The sequence below is a fragment of the Trachurus trachurus genome (genome assembly GCF_905171665.1).
Source record: "Trachurus trachurus genome assembly, chromosome: 4".
Taxonomy (NCBI): Eukaryota; Metazoa; Chordata; class Actinopteri; order Carangiformes; family Carangidae; genus Trachurus; species Trachurus trachurus.
In genome coordinates this window covers 35,308,573-35,332,341 of record NC_139898.1, presented here as the reverse complement: position 1 = coordinate 35,332,341, position 23,769 = coordinate 35,308,573, and the positions used below count along the sequence as shown (strand labels likewise).

Sequence of the window (23,769 nt, the reverse complement as noted above, 5' to 3'; positions counted from 1 at the left end):
GAGGTACATTGAATAATTCACACAAGGTGTTTGCTTACTTACTATATGGATTAAAATGTGTAATGTGTAAAATGTTTAATTAGAACATATAGTTAAAATTAGACAAGTTTATACTTCTTCCTACTCCTTTTCGCTCATGTAAACTGCGTTGCTTATGAGATGTTACTTTTTTTTGTGTATACATTTTTGCTGTTCACTTATTTCCTTATTATATTATTATTTTATCTTTTTTTTTTTTTTTTTTTTTACATTGTCGTTTACATGATCGAAATAAAGATATCAATCAATCAATCAATCAATCAATCAATCCTCCTCCTCCCAGGCGGAGGCGGTGTGGTTGCCGGTGCTGATCCACGGAGCGATGCAGAACCAGCCCCCCCAGGCCGCCTTCATGGCCTCCTTCATCCTGGAGGTGGACCAGTTCATCCTCACGCCGCTCACCACGGCCGCGCTGGACGCCACCGACCACGAGACGCCGCAGGAGAGGCTGGTGTTCAACGTGACGTCGCCGCCGGCCGAGGGCTACGTCACGCAGCTGGACGACCACACCAAGCTGGTCGGCTCCTTCAGCTGGGCCGACCTGCATGAGATGAGGGTGGCCTACCAGCCGCCCAACAGCAGCCAACCACAGCGCAGGAACTACGAGGTACTGGAGCTAACACTGATGATGAAACATAAAGAAAAAATGGTAACAGTTTACTTGAATAGGTATTCATAACCATGACATAACAGCTGTCATAACCATCAATGAATACTTCTGACAGCTGTCGTTAAGTGTCATTCGGTAAGTTATCTCACTTTTGATGCAAAGTTGACATTGTTTGAGATGTTTTTGTTCTGACAACTTGTCATAAAGACAATTTAAACTGTCATAGCAGACCTAATGGACAAACTTTAAAAAATGATGTCAAGTTCTCATAACAAGGAACATCTCAAACAATGTCAACTCTGCATCAAAAGTGACATAACTTACCGAATGACACTTAACCACAGCTGTCAGAAGTATTCATTGATGGTTATGACAGTGTTATGTCATGGTTATGACAGTGTTATGTCAATCTTATGAATACCTATTACAGTAAAGTGTTACCGAAAAAATCAATATCTCCAAGGTAAAAAGATATAAATCCTCCAACAGCAGCTTTTATCTGCTTCAGCTGCTGAACTGATGCGTCTTCTCTCAGAGACAGAGACAGGCGTCTATATGGGACAGGCTTTTAGTTAATCTAGATAGAGAGTGAACTCCTCTCCTCTGGTTCTGTTGTTCCTGTTGAACAGAGTCAGAGCAGAAGGAAAGAGTCGGATACAGAGCAGCATCGTTTCCGTACTTTCCGGACTATAGAGCACCTGAGTATAAACTGCACCAGCTACATTGTAAAATAAACTACACACAGGCCGCACTTGGATATAAACGTCAGGTTTTCATGTTGTAACATGAGATATTTCCACAGAAAGACAGTAGGAACTGTGACAGTCTGTTCTGGTGACGCTCCTCTCCTCCATGTGCATCTGTTGACAACAAAGTTGGCGAAAAATCAATGAATGGAGCGGTGGAAAACATTACATAACATATACGATGTTACGTGCGTGTGTGTTTGTGTAGTCTGAACCGTCATAAACAAAAGATTACGGGTTACAGAGCGCGTTTGTGTTGCGGTGCAGAGACGAGAGCTGGGAGACCGGGGCGGGGGAAAGTAGCGGCTTAGAGTCCGGAAAGTACCGTAGTTTAATCAGCACCCATTCAACATTCAATATGTAGCTCCGCCCACAGACTGTATATAGGCTCCGCCTCTTTCCTGGGCTCAACAACAGTTCTCAACGGACCGAACAACACAAAAACATTTAATAACTCAGGTCGGACCACGGGCGCCCGCGGGTCGGAGTGGGTTGTGTTTTAATATTCAGACCCGTTGAGAACTGCAGCAGGAATGAAGCAGCTTAGAAAGGACTCAAACAGGCGATCGTGGGCTTTGAGAGGTTTTGTACATTCACAAGAACTTCTAACTGAGACCTGGAGGCTTTTATTGATTATTATTGACCAGACCCGGTCCAGTACAGGAGAGCAGAGTCTGTCTGAGACACTCTGAGGCTTTAATTGGAGGATTTACGGTGTCTAATCTTGTATAATCTTGTCTCAGGTGGAGTTCCAGGTGATAGACGGCTCCTACGCGACCAGCCCGCCCATCGTGGTGCACATCTCCATCAGGGTGGCGGAAACAAACGCACCCAGAGTCTCGTGGAACATGGGTAGGTTCAGAAGCGTCAGCACAGACTCAGTCCTCTGTATTTTCTGTGTTTAAAGGGATAGTTCACCCAAAATTGAAATTTCCTAACTCATTATCTCCTTCTCCCCCTCATGTGGACTAAGGGCTGGGAGAAGTTTCAGAGTCCTCCGTGGCTTCTCTGAGTTACAGGGGGTCTCGGCGTAGCAGTGCATGTCCATATGACGGTTGCAAATGGATACCAACTGTCTTCGTAACAAAAAGACACACCAAAAAACATCCAAATACCTCCATGCTGCTCGTATGTAATGTCCCTCTTGTATTGAAGCCCCAACATGAGAAATTGTTCCGAAAAAAATTAAATAAGCCTATATTTTAAGCTTGTTTGTAGCGGAAGCTTCTCGAAGCTCCTCTTCCCGGTTCGTCAAATTTGGACGAACTGGGAGGCATGGAGGTATTTGGATGTTTTTTGGTGTGTCTTTTTGTTACGAAGACAGTTGGTATCCATTTGCAACCGTCATATGGACATGCACTGCTACGCCGAGACCCCCTGTAACTCAGAGAAGCCACGGAGGACTCTGAAACTTCTCCCAGCCCTTAGTCCACATGAGGGGGAGAAGGAGATAATGAGTTAGGAAATTTCAATTTTGGGTGAACTATCCCTTTAACCTGCTGCTCTCCGGTGCTGCAGGTCTGGACCTGCTGGAGGGCCAGTCCCGACCAATCACCTGGGAGCAGCTGCAGATCGTCGACAGCGACAACATCGAAGCCGTCTACCTGGTGGCGGTGGACGGGCCGCTGCACGGGAGGCTCAGCGTCAGAGGTGAGGGGTCAAAGGTCACCGGCTCAGAGGTGAGGGGTCAAAGGTCACCGACTCGTTGAGATACGGGTCACCGAAGCCGCCTCGTTAACTAACCCACATCTGGATCAAAGGTTCATGTCACCAAGATCCACAAAATAACATGGTTTTATTTCTATTTCCTTGTGTCGCACATCTTCAGTCTGTGTCACAACCCTGAACAGAAGTAGTGAAAACTGTACGATCGTTATGATTTTTAAATCAGATTTTCTGGAAATTCAGATGGAAAAGTTCAACATTTAGGAAAAGTGTTAAAGATAAATTTGTTTGTAAAGTTGTTTTTTTTCCACCTGCCACCCAGAGGGTTGTCCACACTGAGGACAAACACTGTCTGCTTCTCCTCCGTCCTTATACCTCACTGCTTTAATCCTCTGCTGGTATTCCCACACACACACATACACACACACACACACACACACATACACACCGCCCTGGGAATTCCCAGAGAACGTCGTCTGGCCTTTTCCGCCCATTTTCCTCCGTGTGTGTGCCGGTGGGTCGGTCGGGGACCGTGGTGTGGCGGGGGGGGGGGGAGCATATGTCTCGTGGCTCTGCATGTGTTTCCTAATCAGGTGTAAAACGGGGCCGCGGCCACTTCGCCAGGGGCCGTGGCATCGCCGTGGCAACGCCGAGGCCACCACCGCCTCCCTCTCCCTCTCCGTCCACATCCACGTCTGTCCCTTCCAGCTCAGCGCGTAGGGAGACCTCCTCTTTGTCTCTCTGCGGCGCGGCGCGGAGCGGCGAGCGGCGAGCGGGGACCGAGCAGATTGGAGCGACTGCTGCCATTTCATGGAGCGGTGCACCGGGAGCAGCTGCACTGTCCCCAAACAGGTTTACTGCTACCAGCTAGGAGGAGGAGGAGGAGGAGGAGGAGGAGGGGGAGGAGGTGGCATGAGAGCAGGAGGCCCCCAGGGGCTCAGACGGCTGGGGGGTGGGGGGGGGTTTAAGGGATAGTTCACCCCAAATTGAAATTTCACTCATTATCTCCTCCCCCTCATGTGGACTAAGGGCTGGGAGAAGTTTCAGAGTCCTCCGTGGCTTCTCTGAGTTACAGCGGGGCTCCGTGCAGCACTGCATGTCCATATAATAATAATAATAATAATACATTTTATTTATAAGTGCTTTTCCAGAAGCTCAAATGACGATTGAGAAGCTTCTCGAAGCTCCTCTTCGAGAAGCTTCCACTACAAAACAAGCTTGAAATATAGACTTATTTAAATTTTTTCGGAACAATTTCTCACGTTTGGGCTTCAATACAAGACGGACATTACATACGAGCAGCATGGAGGTATCTGGATGTTTTTTGGTGTGTCTTTTTGTTATGAAGAAAAGTGAGCTCCGTTCTCAACCGTCATATGGACATGCACTGCTGCGCCGAGACCCCCTGTAACTCAGAGAAGCCACGGAGGACTCTGAAACTTCTCCCAGCCCTTAGTCCACATGAGGGGGAGGAGATCATGAGGGAAATTTCAATTTTGGGTGAACTATCCCTTTAACCTTTCATGGCTGCTTTAGACGTATAGAAGCAGAGCGGCAGCGTGTCTTCAGCTGATTCTCCTCCGACTCCTTTCTTCAGACGTGAGGCTGAAAGTGAACGAGGTCTCTGAGCGTCTGAACGTCCCGTGACCAGTGAATGCATCTCGCTCCGGGATTTCAGAGGACAGTCGGAATAATTCATCCAAACACACTCAAACTCCAAAAGTTTCTCCTGCTGCCGCCATCACAAACAACGAGCGACAGGAGGAAACTTCAGGAAAATAGTTCCCAAGTAAAAACGTTTCATTTCATTTTCCTCCTGAGCTTCATCGTTCAGGTTGAGTTTCAGTTATTTTATTAGAATAAAATAACTTATTTACTTATTTATAACATAGGTAACTGAGGCCATTGATGAATTGCTTCCACCCTCGTCTGTCTTGGGCCTTCCTCTCCAGCCGTTTCCACGTCAGTCCGTTCTTCTTTAGATCGTGTGCTGTGCTCCTTCTCCAGGCGTTTTGCCGGTTTGCTTTATATTTTTTGGGGTGTTTTTGTCTTTATTTGATAGTACACAGTATAGAGAGACAGGAAAGGGGGAGGCAGTGAGGGGGAATGACATGCAGGAAAGGTCTGCCCGACGCGGGATTCGAACCGGGGACGCCTGCATTGAGGACTGTAGCCTCTACATGGGGCGGCCGCCTTAACCACTGCGCCACGCACCATCCCTGCCGGTTTGCTTTTTACTGTGTTGTTTCTTCTCAGTGTGAGACCGATCCAGTTCCACTTTCTCCTCTTCAGCTCTACCTCCACTGTATCTTGTTTGGTGCATTGATGTTGCTGAGGATGCGTCTTCAGCCGTGGTTTATGAAGATCTGCAATTTAGTGATAATGGTCTTCTGGATTCATACAGCAGTACAGTCTTAACATTGGTGTCACAAACTGGCTCGGTGGATGTGACAAGGAGGGAGACCACACAAAACTAAAACATAAACCAAATGTACAATAGAGTGTGGAAGTCTGTAGGATTTATCATGAGTGCAATGCATGGATGAGTGGTCTGTGTGCTGTGGAGGTGTTGAAGGTGCAAAACCAAAACCAAAATGGATGTCACCTTGACCTCTGAAACAAAACATACAGGACAACCATATTATATAATGTAAACATTAACATTTTCACGTTCCCTTGGTTGGTGGTACAAGGCAATGTACACTGACACGATGCGAGTGATATACCAGCAACCACCATCACCCAGTCCTACCAGATCTGTACCCTCACCCAGCAACCTTGGATCCAGAGGAGCAAGTTAAGGATGAGATACAGTTAACAAAAGAGGACAAGTGATGTGCAGGTAAAACATAATAAATTGCCTTTACATTACCTCAGGATGATGATTTATTTTCTCAGGAACAAAGGAAAGTGAGGATCCAAAGTGAGGCATCAGAATATGAGACAAATGAGCCTCCAAGCTCCAAATGTCAAGACAAGCAACTCAATGCCCCATCTTCACAAAATCCCAGCAACCAAACACAAAACTGGAATTAACATAGCAAATCGTAGCAAATCCAAAGGTTCCTCCAAAACCAAAGGCTCACAAGCCAACCAAAAGGCCTCCAAGGCACAACACAGAGTAGGAACCACCAAGCTACAACAAAGCTCACCAGTCAAGCATGAGCTGTAGTGCCAATGTTCACAAAGCTACCAGGCCAACAATCAAAGCGCCACCACACAGTCAAACCATTTCCTCACAACTAATTGTCCTGATCCCAACTTACCAAAACCCTTTAGGTCTGAACATCCTGAGGTACAACAAAGCAAGTACAGCGATAGCAGGTACAGATCTTACCACATCACAACCACAAACTGTTTAACATTACAAACCCATGAGAAAAACACCAATAAATCCACATACAAAATGCCAAAGCCACAGCAGAGCCCAAGTTCCTCCAGTGCTATCTGACTTTTTCCAGTTTCTGGCTGAACTATTTCAAACCTAGTCTTCGGACAGGTACTTGTGGTGGGTACTTATGCACTGATTCCACCAGTACTTAAAGGCAACCAGGAACTGGCGACCCTCTCGAAACTGGGGAAATGCTCCCAAGACATTGTCTTCAGCCACGTTCTCCGCCACAGTGAAGTGAAAACAACAAACTGGTTGGTCTCCCAATGAGAGCCTACAGAGGGTAAACTTGGCTCATAGGAATCTCAAAATGGGTTTGCAAGCTAACGTAACTGGGAACGACTGCTGCGCCCTTCCGACATCCACTCAAATCAACACCACAAAACAAAGAAACATATCTAACCAACAGAACCAAAAAACTTTGTGTGACTCCCCCAAGTTACTGACCATGGCACAGGATGATCCCGGACGAGCCCCCATTTGTCACAAACTGGCTCGGTGGATGTGACAAGGAGGGAGAGCACACAAAGTTTAACAAATAATTGATTATAACTAAAACATAAACCAAATGTACAATAGAGTGTGGAAGTCTGTAGGATTTTTAATGAGTGCAATGCATGGATGAGTGGTCTGTGTGCTGTGGAGGTGTTGAAGGTGCAAAACCAAAACCAATATGGATGTCAGCGAGTGGAAAGGAGAGAGAGAGAGAGTGAAGCACAAGGCTGAACCTTTATAGGATGGAGCCCAGGTGTGGCGAAGCAGCTGACGACCCTAAATTGGCTGCCAGCTCAGCCTCCAGCCCATGAGAGGGTCGTCACAATTGGAGTTACAGATTTTGAGTTTGGTCTTCAGGGAGATGTTTTTGCTTTGCCAGATTCTATTTAAAATATTGAATGTTGCTCTAGTTTTTCCTCTTCTTGACTTCACGTCCTCCTCTGTCCCACCATCCACTGCAATTACACCTCCAATGTATTGAATTTATCTGGATGTATTTAGTATTTGTGGGACAGTGTGGGACCTGTGTTGAGACTCATTTAGTGTTGAAAAGTTTCCTGAACCCGAGTGTAGAGGGAGACGATCCCCGTGTGATCATGTGACTTCATAAAACTAGGAAACAGTTATCCACCTTATCCACCGCTCCATGGATTGATTTCTCACCGGCTTCGTTGGAAACAAATGATGCACATGGAGGAGAGGAGGGTTAGAGACACAGAGGAGGAGACACCACACCTGGAGAGTTCAGGGTTAAAGGGATAGTTCAACATTTTGGCAGGAGGAGGGGGAACAACAGGAGGAGAGGAGGGTTAGAGACAGTTCCACTTTAAATCAGCTGTAGCTTGTGTTTCTGTCAGTCGGTGGATTTTACACTTTGGTCTCCATTAGTTGGCTGGTTGTTGAAACTTTTGTCCCACTGGGCAGGTTTCCCTCCTCCTCCTCTTCCTCCTCCTCCTCCTCCTCCTGTTTACGTGTGGTTTTTGCTCTTGTTAAGAAGTGAAGCCGACAAAAGTTTGGCTCTGCTCTCACATGTCACATGTACGGAGGCGGTGAGTGTGTCCTGTGGTGGAGCTGCTCTCAGAGGAGGAGGAGGAAGAGGAAGAGGAGGAGGAGGAGGAGGAGGAGGAGGAGGAGGAAGAGGAGGAGGAGGAAGAGGCTGCTGACCCTCGGTGCTGCTGTGACGGAGCTGCAGCGTGGGGACACTCCACTCGCTGCAGCTCCGTCCAACGCCTTCAGCCAAATGGACGGCTGCCTGTCCTGCCACACACACACACACACACACACACACACACACACACACACACACACCCTCTCTGTTAGCATGCACACACACACACACACACACACACACACACACTCTCCGTTATGGGCCTGTTGCCCAACGCCACCTTTGGGCCTAATTACCAAGTTGTTTCCATCACTTGGACCAGTCGCCGGTTTCCCTCGGTAACGCTGCTAATGAGGTTCGGGCTCGCGACCGCTCGTCTCTCAATCTGTCTGCTGACCTTGGCCTTCTGTCTCTTCTGTCTCTCTGTCTCTCCATCTCTCCATCTCTTTGTCTCTTTGTCTCTCTGTCTCTTTGTCTCTCTGTCTCTCCATCTCTTCTGTCTCTCCATCTCTCCATCTCTCTGTCTCTCCATCTCTCCATCTCTCTGTCTCTTCTGTCTCTCCATCTCTCCATCTCTCTGTCTCTCCATCTCTCTGTCTCTTCTGTCTCTCCATCTCTCCATCTCTCCATCTCTCTGTCTCTTCTGTCTCTCTGTCTCTCCATCTCTCTGTCTCTCTGTCTCTTCTGTCTCTCCGTCTCTCCGTCTCTTCTGTCTCTCTGGCACGTGCCTTGCCCTCCTCCTCCTCCTCCTCCTCCTCCTCCTCCTCCATCGTCTTGGCAACGGGGCGGTTGCCGGGAAGGACGCCATGTTTTACCCCACCGGTGTTCACAGCTCAGACTGCAGCCAACGCCTCGCGCTGCCTTCAGGCGCTAAGAGAGAAACTTGTTATTTCCAAGTGACAATGGGAGAAAAAAAACAAAAAAAAAACACACAGTGCATGTGTTGTGTTGTGTTGTGTTGTGTTGTGTTGTGTTGGAGACGGTAATTGAATCAAAGTGCGACTCTTTGGCTGGGAACCGAGCCGTCCGCTGACAACAACACATGTCCGCCAGTCGGCCGCCGGTCATGTGCCGCGCTGCTGTTAGCGTTAGCTTGTTGTAGCGGCGCGGCGCGGCGCGGCGCAGCGAGGAAGGCCAGCAAGCCAGCAGCAGAGAGCTGACAGATGGACACGGCTTACTTCATTAATGTAGGACACAGAAGTTTCTCATGTTCGATTCCAACTCCTCACAAACATCAGACTTTCAAAATAAAATGCAATGAAGTGAAAACGTATCGATCTCTGGAGCTTCAGCTGCAACAAACTGAATATTCTTATTGTTGAACTTTGCTTTCACAAACATTAGAAGTATCTGTCCAATGGATATAAGTATTTGTCCTTATATTATAACAATATTTCATTTCTTCATATTTTTAACATGTTGTGTGAATAAAAATAAACTTACCTGAGCAACTTGTAATGAAAATATATAAAATGAAATTTGTTTCAAATATGAAAAGTCTAAGCTACATTTAATTTGTTTATATTTAATTTGATCATTTATTTGACTTTAACAAATAGTCACATTACATATCATAAGCATTTTATAAATATATCCGAAATATAACTTTATGATTTAAAACACACAAGAATCTACATCTTTTACAGTCTTTTCAGGTCTCTCACTTGTTTCCCTGTCTGTAACAACATCTCTGTCCCGTCTGTCCGTCCTGGGTGAGGGATCCCTCCTCTGTTGCTCACCCTGAGCTTTCTCCTGGTTTTCCCTGTTAAAAGGGTTTTCCATGGAGTTTTTCCTCAGTGGATGTGAGGGTCTAAGGACAGAGGATGTTGTTGTGATGGGATGTAAAGCCCTTTGAGACAAACTGGTGGTAACAATGGGGTCGGCAACAGGCGGCCCGTGGGCTGAATGTGGCCCACCGAACCTTCCAATGTGGCCCGCGACTGAGTTCTAATAGTTTCTTACGGTATCCCTCGGACTTTGTGCCTACAGGCGCCTGTAAGGCAATGCGCTGGGACGCTTTGGTTCAGCTGTGTGCATCATGCATGGGGGGCCGTTCAGATGGAACGTCTTTGGCGCGCGCTCAAACCCATTCAATGTAGACGCGCATCATGTGCGCTCCAAATTCAAAAGCCGTAGCAGCGCGCATTTGATGCGACGCAGTTGTTTTTCCATGCACGTCCGCGGTGCACAGTTGCACGTGGTTGCACGGACCTGCTTCCCGGTGTTGTGTCCCGGTGCCTACGGCCTGTGTCTCTCCTAAAGTTTCCCACTGAGCTCTGCCTCGTTTGAAAGGTGAAGGAAGCCCGTGAAAGACGTCGCCTCTGAGATGTAGAATGTGTGTTATAGAAGAGAAACACACATGTTAGGACCAATAACTTGAGAACGGACCTGCCCTGTAATGGTCAGCCACCTTTCATATTTAAGATGAAAATCACAGGGCATGTCTCAGGAAACAAGACAGGAGTGTAAAGCTCCAGCAGCATGATATGTAAATGATGATATGATGGGCTATGTCAAGATTTTTAATTTTATATCATACAAAACACCAAAGATGAAATGATGTGCACAAGAGAAATAAAAATATAAAAATATAAACAACCAAATTATTAAGCAAAAAGGTGAATTTAATTTCAATCTAGGCCGTCCGGCCCTCAGGGTGTCTGTTGAGAAAAATTCTGGCCCTTCGACAAATATAGTTGCCTACCCCTGGGCTATACTAATAAAATTGCCTTGCCTTGCCTTAACTCTCAGTGATTATAAAACTACATGTGCTTCCTGTTTGTGGTCAGGTGGGAAGGCCTTCATGTTCCGTGTGCGGGACCTGAGGGACGGCGTGGTGGTCTACCATCACTCCGACAGCGACACCACGCGCGACCACATCGTCTTCCGCATCAGCGACGGCCGCCACAGCATCCGCCACAAGTTCCCCATCAACATCCTGCCCAAGGACGACTCTCCGCCGTTCCTGGTCAACAACGTGGCGGTGGAGGTGGCCGAGGGCGGCGCCGTGCGGCTGCAGGAGTTCATGCTGTCGGCCTCAGACCTCGACTCCAGTGACGACTACATCCTGTTCCAGATCGGCTCCGCTCCCCGGGCGGGGCGGCTGCTCCAGAGGAACTCCCCCCAGGAGACCGGTGAGGAACCGTCCACATCAGAACCATAGACTGTAAAAACATGGATGTAGCATCCGTGACGTCCCCCATTGGTTTTGGGGAGTCGTTTTTGTGACTCCAACATAGCGGCCTGAACAGCGCCATGTTGGATTGGCCGGCCGAGAACCCGCCCACTGGCCTCGAAGCAGCTGTCCACGGAGCTGCTCGGACCTGTCACTCAACGTTTCTGCCCCCTAATTGGCCAGAGTTTTAACCTAATAACAGTAAAACGGTAGAGTTAAAAAAAAATCCCCCCCCCTCAGAGTGTGTGTGGGGGTAGAAACTATCGATTGAGACCAGAAAACGTTCTGACACCAGGCTTTTAACATGTTTACTGAGGATGTAAAGTCAGTGATTTTAACATGGGGGTCTATGGAGAATGCTGCTTTCTGACACCACCGAATGCAGTGCCGCTCACATCGGGATCATTGGGTCGCGCTGTCAGGTTTCCCAGCATGCTTAGCGTCTAGTGGGGCTTCATGTGAGGCTCCACTATACGCTACAACAGTGGTTCTCAACATGGGGTACGGGGACCCTCAGGGGTCCTTGAGAGGGTTCAAGGGGGTCCCCAACTTTTTCTTGAAATTTTATCATTTTTTCTAGAACTTTTAACCTTTTTTTTTTTTTTTCGAAATGTTATCAGTTTTTGTAGACTTTTGTTTTTACTTTCTTTTTTTTTGGGAAATTTTACCTTTTTTTTCTGGAAAATGTTTAGGTTTTTTTTGATAGGACCTTACCAATTTTCCTCTAGAATTTTTTTTAAAAACATTTTTTTTTTTTGTGATAATTTTTACCACTTTTTTCAACAAATGTTCAAATATTTTTAGAGAAATTGTACCAATTCCTCTACAGTATTTCCAAAAATTCACGTCATTGGCCCTAATCTGAACGTACATTGACTAAAAAAGTAGGCTAACGTTTTTCAGTCTCCAAACAAATATTTGTGTATTTCTGGTGTTTGCTTCAAAATTTTGTCTAATGGGGTCCGTGGTCTAATTTGTGTCTAATTTGTTTTAAGGGTCCTTGGTGTAAAAAAGTTTGAGAACCACTGCTCTACAATATTGCAGAAAGTCGCATCGGTCACATTGAGATCAAATTGGCAGTACCTTTGCTGCGCTAAGCATGCTGGGATTCCTGGCGGTTCGATGTGATGTCATCATGTATAGTCGGGCTTCAGCTTCAGACAGACACTCCTCCACTGAAGGTGCGTTCAGCTACCGACACGTGGAACCGTTTGACTTCACGTGAATCGATACTTGGTCCTTTGGGGAGAATTCAGTCGGTACCCGTCAAAGTACTGGATTCAGTCCCCATCCCTAGGGAGGAGCATGTGTTGTTGTTGCTGTTGTTGTTGTCTTGTGTTGATGCTCCTCGTCACACGGTGCACCTCCTCCCTGTGCTGCTCCTCCTGCAGGAGTCCCAGTGGACAGTTTCCTGCAGAGAGACCTGGTCCAGGGTCAGATCTACTACCAGCACTCGGGGGAGGAGCAGTTTGAGGACTCCTTCGACTTCACGCTGTCCGACAGCCACCAGCCGCCAAACCTCTCCCAGACATATGTGAGTATGAAGCTGTAGCAACTAGAGAGTAACGACACCACCATTGACTCCCGTGGTAAGCCTCATGCCCCCTAGTGGCAGGGTATGGGTATTGCAAAAGCGCCCAGAAAACCCATTCACTCCGATGTATGTGTGTTGCCCACTTGTTTCTAAATTGATGAAAACGGCCGTGTTTTTGTTTTTAGGTGTCTTGGTCATATCAAATTATAATTATAATTTGTTTATTATAAAATGTAGATTGAAACATTAATGTAGAAAACTGGGTGTTTTTTTGGTTTCTTTTTTACTGGCCTATGTGTTAATGTTTATCTGTAAAGGATCCTCAATGATGCTATTAACGTGGGTGATCTATAACTGTCCTTAAATTATTGAAAACACCACACTTGCTCATTCACCAACAATGCAGAGATGTCAGTTCTTGGGCGCTTTTGCAAAACCCATATTCCTCCACCAGGAGGCGCTGCCATTGGACCACTGCTGTCCTTACTCTCTTTTACAGCGCTCTAGTAGAAACCCATAGATATACTGTATATAAGAAGACTAGACGACTCATCCGCCGCTGCTGCCCAATGACACGGCGTAGCCAGTACGGCGGCCATCTTGGTAAGGGCAACTCTCTCCCTCAGAGCATTAAGCCTATGGTGCATGTTCTGCTATAATGACCATAACTTGCTCAGTTTTTGTCCGATTTCCAAACGGTTTGATTATCTGTCTAAACATCATAACTATGTTTAGACAGATAAACGTCTATGTAGTTATGATGCAGCATACTTAAAATCACGGATCATTTTAATCATGTATTTTTTTATATATGGGGCGGCAGTGGCTCAGGTGGTAGAGCGGCTCGTCCAATGATCAGAGGGTTGGCGGTTCGAATCCCACTCTGTCCCGGTTGCTGCCGTAGTGTCCTTGGGCAAGACACCTTACCCACCTTGCTCCTGATGGGTCGTGGTTCGCACCTTGCATGGCAGCTTCCGCCGTCAGTGTGTGAATGTGTGTGTGAATGGGTGAATGTGATGTACTGTAAAGCGCTTTGGGTATCGTTACAGGTATAGTAAAGCGCTATATAAATACAGGCCATTTACCATTTACCATTTATATAAAAGTAACATTACAGTAACATTATGCAAATAGTTAAAGTAATAGCTACATACTGATTTATTTTTCACAGAGTTAGGAATAGTTTTTTGTAGTGAAGATGACTGGATCACCTATCTACTGCACTGTAACTGCCGCCAGAGTCAGAGCAAGTTGCCCGTTCCGATATGGCCGACTGTGAGCTACGCCTGCGTGTAGTCCGATCTATCCCCTTGGTAGAAACCAACCCCTGACCCCTGACCTCTGACCTCTGACCCCTGAGCAGACGGTGGTGGTCCTGGTGTTCCCGGTGAAGGACCAGCTTCCCGTGGAGGTTCCCGGCAGCGTCCGCTCTCTGACGGTGAAGGAGACCGAGGTGGTTTACATCACTCAGTCTCAGCTCCACTTCGCAGACAGAGAACATCCGGGCTCAGACCTGACCTACGTCATCACGCAGCCCTGCTTCAGCCCAGTGCATCCTGGGTAAGAACCACGTTCAGATCAGGTTCTTGGCACCATCTTCCGTAAATACAACATTCACTATCACTGCTACGCGGATGACACTCTACCTTTCCAGTAAACCAAACTCCGCACTCCCACCCTCTTCCCTCATCACCTGCTTATCCGAAATCAAATCCTGGTTCACTCCAAACTTCCTCAAATTAAAGAGTGAAAAAACAGCAATCCTTCTAGTTGGCACCAAATCTACACTTTCCAAAATCGACCGTTTCTCCCCTTCTCATCGACAGTTCCTCAGTTTCCCCCTTCCCTCAGGTTAAGAGTCTGGGTGTCATCCTTGACAGCACTCTATCATTCAAATCTCACATCAATAACACCACTCGGGCTGCCTACTTCCACCTACTGAATATCAATCGACTCCGTCCCTTCCTCACTCCCAACACCGCCTCCATCCTTGTCCACAGTCTCGTCACCTCCCGTCTCGATTATTGCAACTCTCTCCTCTTCGGTCTCCCTCACAAGTCTCTCCATAAGCTTCAACTGGTTCAAAACTCCGCTGCACGTGTCATCACCAAAACCCCTTCTTCCCACCATATCACCCCCATCCTACAGCAACTTCACTGGCTCCCGGTCGCACTACGAATCCAGTTCAAAATCCTTCTGTACACTTTCAAAGCTATCCATAACCACTGACTCTCCCCCTCTCAAAACTCAAAACCCACCTGTTCAAAATTGCTTATCCACTCCACCACCCCTCACTCTAACATTCCCCTTTATTCTGCATGGTTTTATTTATTTGTTCCTTTTATTTATTCATCCTTACTGATGTTTTAATTTTGGTTATACTGTGCTCTGTGTTTTGTGTTTTGGTGATTGTTTATTGATGATCTTAACTGCTGTAAAGTGTCCTTCAGTTGCGTGAAAGGCGCTTTGTAAATAAAAGTTATTATTATTATTATTATTATCTGAGATGAAGCTGAGCCTCCTCCTCTTCTTCTTCTGCTGCTGCTGCTGCTCTCAGGCTGATGGACGCCGGCCGTCTGTTCTACACTGACGTCACCACGGCCATGAAGAAGGACCACATGGTGCCGGTGCTGAAGTCCTTCACACAGGTAGAGGCCCGGTTCCGCTCCGGTTCTGTTGGTTCGGTTGCTTCGGTTGCTTTGGTTGCTTCTGTGGCAAGGTGAAGAGGGCCCGGGCGGGGATTGAACCCACACCTCCCGGGTTAGAGTCATGTGTGCTTGCCAGTCACCCAAAGGGACATCCCCTTGGCCAAGTAGCCAGGGCACATCATCAATTGGAGGCATAGTGACAGGACCACCACTGTCACACTTCTGTTGCTTCTGTTGGTTCGGTTGGTTCGGTTGCCTCTGTGCTGTTTTCACTGTTTGCTGAAGTTTATGCAAAATCCAGGTTAAAAACATTTCTCTTTTCATGTGCTTATAGCTGAGCTCTTTTAAGATCTTAAAACTTGATCTATTTTCTTTTATTTTACTTTTATTTGCTCTTGCTTTTAACTCTGTTTTTAGTGTTTTGTTTGTTTTTATTCTGTCTTATGCTTCTTTTTTTAATGTTTTGTCTTTATGTAAAGCACATTGAGTTGCCTTGGTATGAAATGCGCTGTATAAATAAAGATGCCTTGCCTTGCCTTGCCTTGCCTTGCCTCGCAGCATGCAGTCAACCACATGAAAGTGGCCTTCATGCCGCCGGTGGAGGACATCGGCCTGGAGCCTCTCTTCGTCCAGTTTGTCTTCTCCGTCAGCGATCACCATGGCGACACCGTCTCCGGCCTCGTCTTCAACATCACCGTGACTCCCGTGGACGACCAGGCGCCAGAGGTCAGAGGTCACACACACACACACACACACACACATACACTCTTTCTACCTGCAGGACAACGTCTTGGTTGGTGGATTGAATGAATGAATGAATGAATGTTTTATTTCGATCACAGCATCAAAATTTAAACAAAACAAATTCAAGGTAGTATCAAGTTCTATATAGCTGGTGGAAAAGGGTTGCGGCTGAAGCAAAGCTCATAGCTGCCGCACCCTCGTTTCTCATTTCATTATAAAAATCGGAATGGCACATATGCATACACACATACACACATACATACATATACCTACACAATACGTCCCCCACCGACCATCCTATATCCACAAACCTTCACAACTCAAAAACAAAACAGGTCGAAATTTCCTAGGTTACATTACACAACCCATATCAATCCTCAACTACAAACATACGCTAAAAAACAGTCAGAAACAAACAAGAAAACTTAATGTTTGTTGCAAAATTAAGTTAATTATATCCCTTTGTTGCTCTCAACGTTTTCAATTTTGTACTTTTCAACTGTGTGACTGCTGTGCCTCGTCAGGCCTTCTCCAACCTGCTGCGGGTGGAGGAGGGCGGAGCGGCGCTGCTGACGGAGGAGCAGCTCCTGGTCCGGGACCGCGACAGCAGCGAGGCGGCGCTGAGCGTGGAGCTGCAGCGGACGCCTCGGCACGGCCGCGTGGAGCTACAGGGCCGAGCGCTGCTGCAGGGAGACCGCTTCAGTCTGCTGGACCTCAGAGGACTCAGAGTCAGGTTAACAACCATCTAACATTATGTAACATTACGTAACATTACCACACATGAAGCAAATACTCTGGACTACTTTCTCTTCTGAAATCCCTCCGCCCAGCAGCAGCCGTGTCTGGAATGTAGTTCCACATTGCATGAATTTTCCTCTAAACCAACTCTGTCTGGTAACGTTGTGTTATTATCTCATAGCGTGGTGAATGTGCAGCTCACAACTTGCACTGCAAAAACTCAAGATCTTACCAAGAATATTTATCCTATTTCTAGTCAAAATGTCATTTCTAGTCAAAACAAATCTAATTACACTTAAAATAAGACTCATCACATTAAAAAGCAGCTTGTTTTTAGACACTTTTTACTTCTTTCAAGCAGATTTTTACTTGAAATAAGTAGAAAAAATCTGATAGTGGAGCAAGTTTTTCTTCCTTATTACAAACACAAAAAACTTGCTTTCACTGGCAGATTTTTCTACTTATTTCAAGTGAAAATTAGTTTGAAACAAGTGAAAATGATCTAAAAACAAGTTAATATTTAGGCGATGAGTCTTATTTTAAGTGGAAAGAGATTAGTTTTGACTAGAAATGAGACATTTTGACAAGAAATAAGACAAAAATTCTTGGAAAGATTTTGAGTTTTTGCAGTGTGTCCACCAGAGCGTTGTGGAGTTGTTGGATTGTGTATTTGATGAGTTTGATGAGGGAAACCAAGAAATCCCATAATGAGCCTCCGTAGCGTAGCTCTGAGCAGCTCACGGCTCTGCTCCGCCGTTCTAAAAACAGCTTGCACCGACAATTAAAGGTAATGAACCTACTGCTATGACTATAGGGATTATGGTGAGAGGAGGATCTGACTAAATGTTGAACTGTCCCTTTAAGTGACCTGTAACTAGACACGGACATGAGGAGGTGACTCTGATGATACTGGTGGAGAAATGGTCCAGTTGCATCATGGGAAATGAAGGCACTATCAATCAACCAGATTCTATTTATAAATAAACCTTTCAGGTCAATGGAGAGACGTTCAAAGTGATTTCAGTTTGAACAAAATAAAACAACAAGATTAGAGGTGAAATCAAGAGGACTTGGAGACTCAAGAATACAAATGGGAAGTGTGTTTCTGCAGTGGACAGAAAATCTTCACTCTCACTGACAAACATCTAGAATCTGTTTCAGAGAGTAAAAACACCAGTTTCCTATGGAGCCATTTCCCTGACATTAGAAGTTGGCATTGAAAACAGAATTTGGCATTGTAATAAAAGTTGTATTGACACTGAAACAAGTATCGGCATTGAAAAATGTTGGAACACAAGCATAAAAAACAATACAATATTTTATTTGGATTTTTAAAAAATATATTATCATGTAGTTTTCAATGTCAGTCTTCAGATTTCTTCTTCATGTCCATCTTTTCAGTGTGTTTTTTTACACTGCATTTCCCCCCAGTCTCACTGGTTTTCAGTTTCAATTTTTTTTTTTCTGTTTCAATGTTCTTTTTTTCAATGCCAAGTGACTGTCAGGGTTTTGGCGTCTGAGGGGAGGGGCTAGGGACGCTGAAGAAGAAATCTGAAGACTGACATTGAAAACTACATAATAATATATTTTTAAAAAATCCAAATTAAATATTGTATTTTTTATGCCTGTGTTCCAACATTTTTCAATGCCAATACTTGTTTCAGTGTCAATACAACTTTTATTACAATGCCAAATTTTATTTTTAATGCCAAAAATGTTTATTACAATGCCAAATTCTGTTTTCAATGCAAACTTTTAATGTCAGGGAAATAGCTCCATAGTTTCCTAGTTTTAGATGAAGTCTGTGTGCATCACTTGTTTAACAAACAGAGACTTATTATCGATGCCGAGCTCAGACTCGTACCACGGAGCAGATGTGGGTTCGTTCGGCTCGTTGGCTGCAGTTACACGGAGACCAAACACGATCAAAAGCTTGTGTGAATATTACAGAGCAGCGACGCTAATGAGACGGTTCCACACTGGGTTTCCATGACGACTCGGAGCAGATATTGTAAACTCTGGCTCCTCTGTAAACTGTTAGTCTGCGCCGGCTTTGATCCGACCTTCAGCCGACCGCGTGTTTACAGAGCCGCTGATCCACGAACATAAACCGAGACCTCAGAGGAAACACGTGGCTTCTTTATGTGGTCGGCTGTTGAAACGTTTGGTCTCGGTGCTTTTTGGCTCTTTCATCCGTTGTGACTCGGTTCATTCTCAGGGAATCTGTCGCTTTGTATCTTTGTTTGTTCAAAAACTTTATTTAAATCTGTTTTACTGGGTGACGACGGTTCCTCGTTTGTCTGAAAGTGGAGGGTGTGACAGAACAGTGACAGAAGCTCCCGAGGAGACTCATAATTTAACTTAAACATCAAACTCATTATTTAATAAATCTCAGTAAATTAATAACTAACAACTATATGACACAGTTTAACTCAAATGTGACTACGGCTAAAATGAAATGATGACATTTTGTATCCAAAAGTGACATCAGAGTATTGGTGGTTAATCGTAGTTTAATTTTTCCCTTTTTCTATTCACTGTGTTCGTGGTTTACTTTGCTTCTTTTGATTTATCTCTAGATGATTTTAGTTTCATCTCAGGTTGTTCTGACTTGTTCACAGCTCGTTGTTCTCTTATTTTGATTATTATTACTATTTCATAGGGACAGTGCACCACTAATCAACAGAGTTAAAATAAAAACTGTAAGTGGGCCAGAGTTAGCCAACAAGGCTAGTTTTTGTCCTTGTCCCAAAAGCCAAAAAAAGGGGCAACAATTAAGTACTTTCAAAACACAACTTACATAACAATCTAGCTAGTAAAAGCTCATAATAACAAGTAAAACAGGTAAGAAGTCTGACATACAGCATGACAAAAGCTCATGGCAGCAGACATAACATGCAGAAAGTACAGCTAGAAACACATGCAAGTAGCACACAGAGCTAAAACATTAGCACAAACAATATCAGACATTACAAGGCAGGACATGAAATGGCATTAGGCAAGAAAACAAAAGCTAACAAACAAGCAAACAAACAGGAAAAAAACAAAAACAAAAACAAAACAGGATATATAATAACAAGCATTGAAGTTTGACTGACAGAGCGACCGTGTTGACAGGTACATCCACGACGACTCGGAGACGACGGAGGACGAGGTCGGTCTGAAGGTGACGGACGGTCTCAACTCAGCTGCCGTGGTGCTGCCCATACAGGTGAGTCTCACAAACCAGAAACCAGCAGAAACCAGCAGAAACCAGGTGAGAGACTGGGATACGAGCAGGCGCCGCCCCTCTCAATTTGCAAGCAAGCAAGCAAGCAAACTTTATTTATATAGCACATTTCATTCCTTGTGGAAGCGCAATGTGCTTTACAGAGCAAGCAAAAACAATAACAGTACTAATAATAATAGGCCACCAAAAATTCAAAATTAATTAAAAAAAAAAAAAAAAAAAATAGTACAGTAAAAACAGTAAACAACAATAAAATTCAATAAATAATTAAGTAAATAAAAAGTAAAAAGTAAAAATAGTATAAAATAGAATAAAAACACAGTTAAAAGCAATAAAAGCATAATACTAGACTACTGAAAGGCACAGCTAAAAAGGAATGTTTTCAGGGTTTTCTTAAAAGATATTAGTGTTGGGGTGCATCTGATGTGCAAGGGGAGGCTGTTCCATAATCTTGGAGCATGATAACTAAAGGCAGCCTCACCAATTTTCGTGCTGACCCTGGGAACGGTCAGAAAAGTACAAAACAGAAGCTGGCCCACAACGTGTAAAAAAAAACATGTTTCTATGACCCAAACACAGCCCAAACACTACTCAAATAAACAACTAGACATCAAACTTCATGAAGCACCTCTGTGTGGACCCAGTCGCCACATTTCTGGCTCGTATACGACTGTACATTATGCAAAACACATCAGCGACCGCTCATCTGAAAGAGATGTGAACGACACATAGCAGCCGCGGCTACACAGCAGCTACACAGAAGCTAACAGTTACACAGCAGCACGGCAGAGGGAGAAGACTAAAACCAGCAAAGTCCAGCAAACACAGACACTGCTTGGCCAAAACATGGTCGTACATTTCCTCTTACCTTTGCTGTTTGGCCGTGAAAAGTTTGTTTTAAGGGTAAATCCACAATATTTCCAGTTTGAACTTTGACCGGTGTTTCATCTAAATCGGTCCAGACGGCTTTAGGAGCGGGGGAACCTTTGTGAGCACACAACAAGCCTGCATGTCACACATGTCAGGATTTGGCTGCTTCTGATTGGCTGCCAGTATATAGCCTCATTCTATTGGCTCTAACGGTTCGAATGAGCTGTCAATCACTCGAATCAACCAATCCGCTGCAGAGATAATGTTCATACATTGTACAGTCATGTGATAGAGGTTTTGAGCTTTAGCAGCATCATTCTGAAGGACATTCATCTAAAATAGGTTTTTTTGGGGGGCAAATATTAATTTTATAAATTGTTTTCTGTGTGCCATCTTCATTTACTCTTCACCAGTAACACATATACTGAAATTTACACATCTCAGCAATTTATAGTTTTTTTTTCCCTTTACTATGACACCAAAAGTAATAGACCTTGTAGTTGCAGAGATATACTCATTTTATTATGGATATGCAATTTTCGAGAAAAGGCCTAAAAAAAAGGCTGGTTTTTAACAATTTGCCTGTTTGTATAGGGTCTGGGGAAAGGGAATGGTTGGCAATAAAACAAGGCGGCTATTGCAATTCTAATCACTGTCATGGTTCATTCTTGATGCACTTTTTTGGCTTTTTTTTCTGTCCTCTCTTCGTGTGTGCAAAACCCACGTGGAATACAGCCCAGCTACGCCAACCAGGTGTTCCTCAGACCTGGACCTCACTGTGTGTGTGTGTGTGTGTGTGGTTGTGTAGATCGTCCCGATGAACGACGAGCCGCCCCAGCTGGGTCGGGGTCTGTGGGCGGAGCTGAGCTGTGAGGAGGGGGGCCGGGTCCAGGTGACGGTGGACTACCTGTCGGCCACCGACCGCGACAGCGACGACTCCAGACTCAGCTACATGTTGGCACGAAGCCCGGGCCGAGGAGAGCTGCAGAGGGACGGACTGACGGTGGACCGCTTCTCCCAGCAGGACCTGCTGCAGGGACACGTCTACTACGCACACACAGGTTCACAGGCTCACCTGGTGTTTAGATATGACCCATTCTATCAAAATGAGTCGGATGTCGCAACGTTCTATTTTTAGATAATCAGCTGATAACTTGGAAAACCCATAGAAAATCAATAAAAAAATTTAGGGGAGAGTGGGGTAAGTTGAGCCACTTTTTGTATTCAGGATCACTACATCAAGACAATTATAGTTTTGTTGCCAACTAACACATCTGCATATATTTCAGGATGTTTTGCATCCCTACAAATTAACAGAATGAGTGTAAATATAACTATTTTTAAAATATATGTTGTTCAAAAAAAGTGGTCTTGTGACCATAGGAGTGACCAACCCCCCCTTCTTTCCTTCCATCCATCTCCTACCTCCCCCTTTACTTAATATTTCATCTGTCCAGGCTACAGGTGAACACAAACTGCAGGGACTTCCTGCTGAGCCACCAACTCACTGAGATTTGGGGAGTTTTGTAATCACGTTGCATCTTGGGAAGAATCCCAGAGATTTTTCTTTGAAAGTAAAGTTTGGCCTCACTATAAACAACTTTTCCTGTTTATAGGAACATACTTACTGTAATCACAAACATACAGAATCTTGATTTAATCATTTGGACATTTACAGCCAAAATACATTCACTAAGTGTATAGGATAGGTGGATCAACCCCACAGCTACCTTAGCTTGGGTTTATTGCTCTCACAGCTAAGATGGTGCAGTTTCATGCTAGGTTTACTACCTCATGTTGTAGCTCATAGATACCACAACCCATGTATAAAACACATTTACAATCATCTCTTTTGGTCTAAACACAATTCTCATGAAACTTATGATCGACAAAATTAACTCTCGAGAGTGAAAAATGATTTTTTTGGTCATAAATGTTAAACCACTTTACTCACGTGGTTCTAATCTTCACAGACTCCCTACCTACCCTAATTTCAAAGCAATGACATTCAAAAACAATCTCCCAAAGTTTCACAGTCCAGATAATTGAGTTTAAAGAGAAAAGTTCCAGTCGCTTTTCTTCCTCTCCCACTCTAATGATGACGTCATCCATTCTCGCCTCTGCTCATCAGACGCAATGAACCCTCATTGGAAAAAAAAGTGTGAAATGCTCATGTGCTTTGAAAAGTTTTATCTCAACAATGGTAGAAAATATGAAAAAGTTGAATACTGGGTGAAAACTTAAGAAGTTTGTCTACAGTTTAGAAGTTGAATGAAGTCTGTAGCTTAAACTATGTAGAAGTTGTTGAAGTTGAAAGTTGTGTTTAGAGTCTGAAAGGACAGAAATGGGACAGAAAAAGCTAAATATTTTTAAAAGTATAAATAGTACGAAAGACTAAAGTAGCAGCAATAATGTCCAGGAAAAGCTGCACGTTTTGATATATGAGTTGTAGTTGAAATAGCACATGTATGTAAAAATACAGAGCTTAAAATGGCTGTTAGGAAGTTTTATTGGACTTTTAACGTCTCGGTTTCCATTGGTTCTACTTCCTGTCTGTCGCCTTGATCAAACGTATTGATCGTTATTGATTTGAAGCATCTCATTCCGTCACATTTCATTTCATTTCATTTCTTTATTTATTGAATTGGGACAGTGCACATTCATCAACACTGACGCATTAAGCATCAGTGTAAATGTGCCGGACTTTAGCACAACTGCTAAATTTCAGCCGCAGTCCCAAGGCAGGTTTCTAAAAAACATAAACACAGAAGACTTTA

At 44.6% G+C, this 23,769-nt stretch overlaps 1 protein-coding gene across 1 annotated transcript in view; it reads left to right on the top strand.

Annotated features, from left to right (window-relative positions):
- The window catches only part of frem1b (Fras1 related extracellular matrix 1b), an 87,889-nt gene that overhangs the window by 18,335 nt on the left and 45,785 nt on the right, over positions 1-23,769 (top strand). The window contains exons 7-17 of the mRNA XM_083969586.1: positions 323-646; positions 2,139-2,247; positions 2,914-3,045; positions 10,844-11,188; positions 12,621-12,763; positions 14,127-14,323; positions 15,321-15,411; positions 15,970-16,137; positions 16,680-16,888; positions 20,011-20,104; positions 21,801-22,053. Of these exons, the coding sequence (XP_083825712.1) occupies positions 323-646; positions 2,139-2,247; positions 2,914-3,045; positions 10,844-11,188; positions 12,621-12,763; positions 14,127-14,323; positions 15,321-15,411; positions 15,970-16,137; positions 16,680-16,888; positions 20,011-20,104; positions 21,801-22,053 (2,065 nt within the window). The remainder of the gene's footprint in view (positions 1-322; positions 647-2,138; positions 2,248-2,913; positions 3,046-10,843; positions 11,189-12,620; positions 12,764-14,126; positions 14,324-15,320; positions 15,412-15,969; positions 16,138-16,679; positions 16,889-20,010; positions 20,105-21,800; positions 22,054-23,769) is intronic.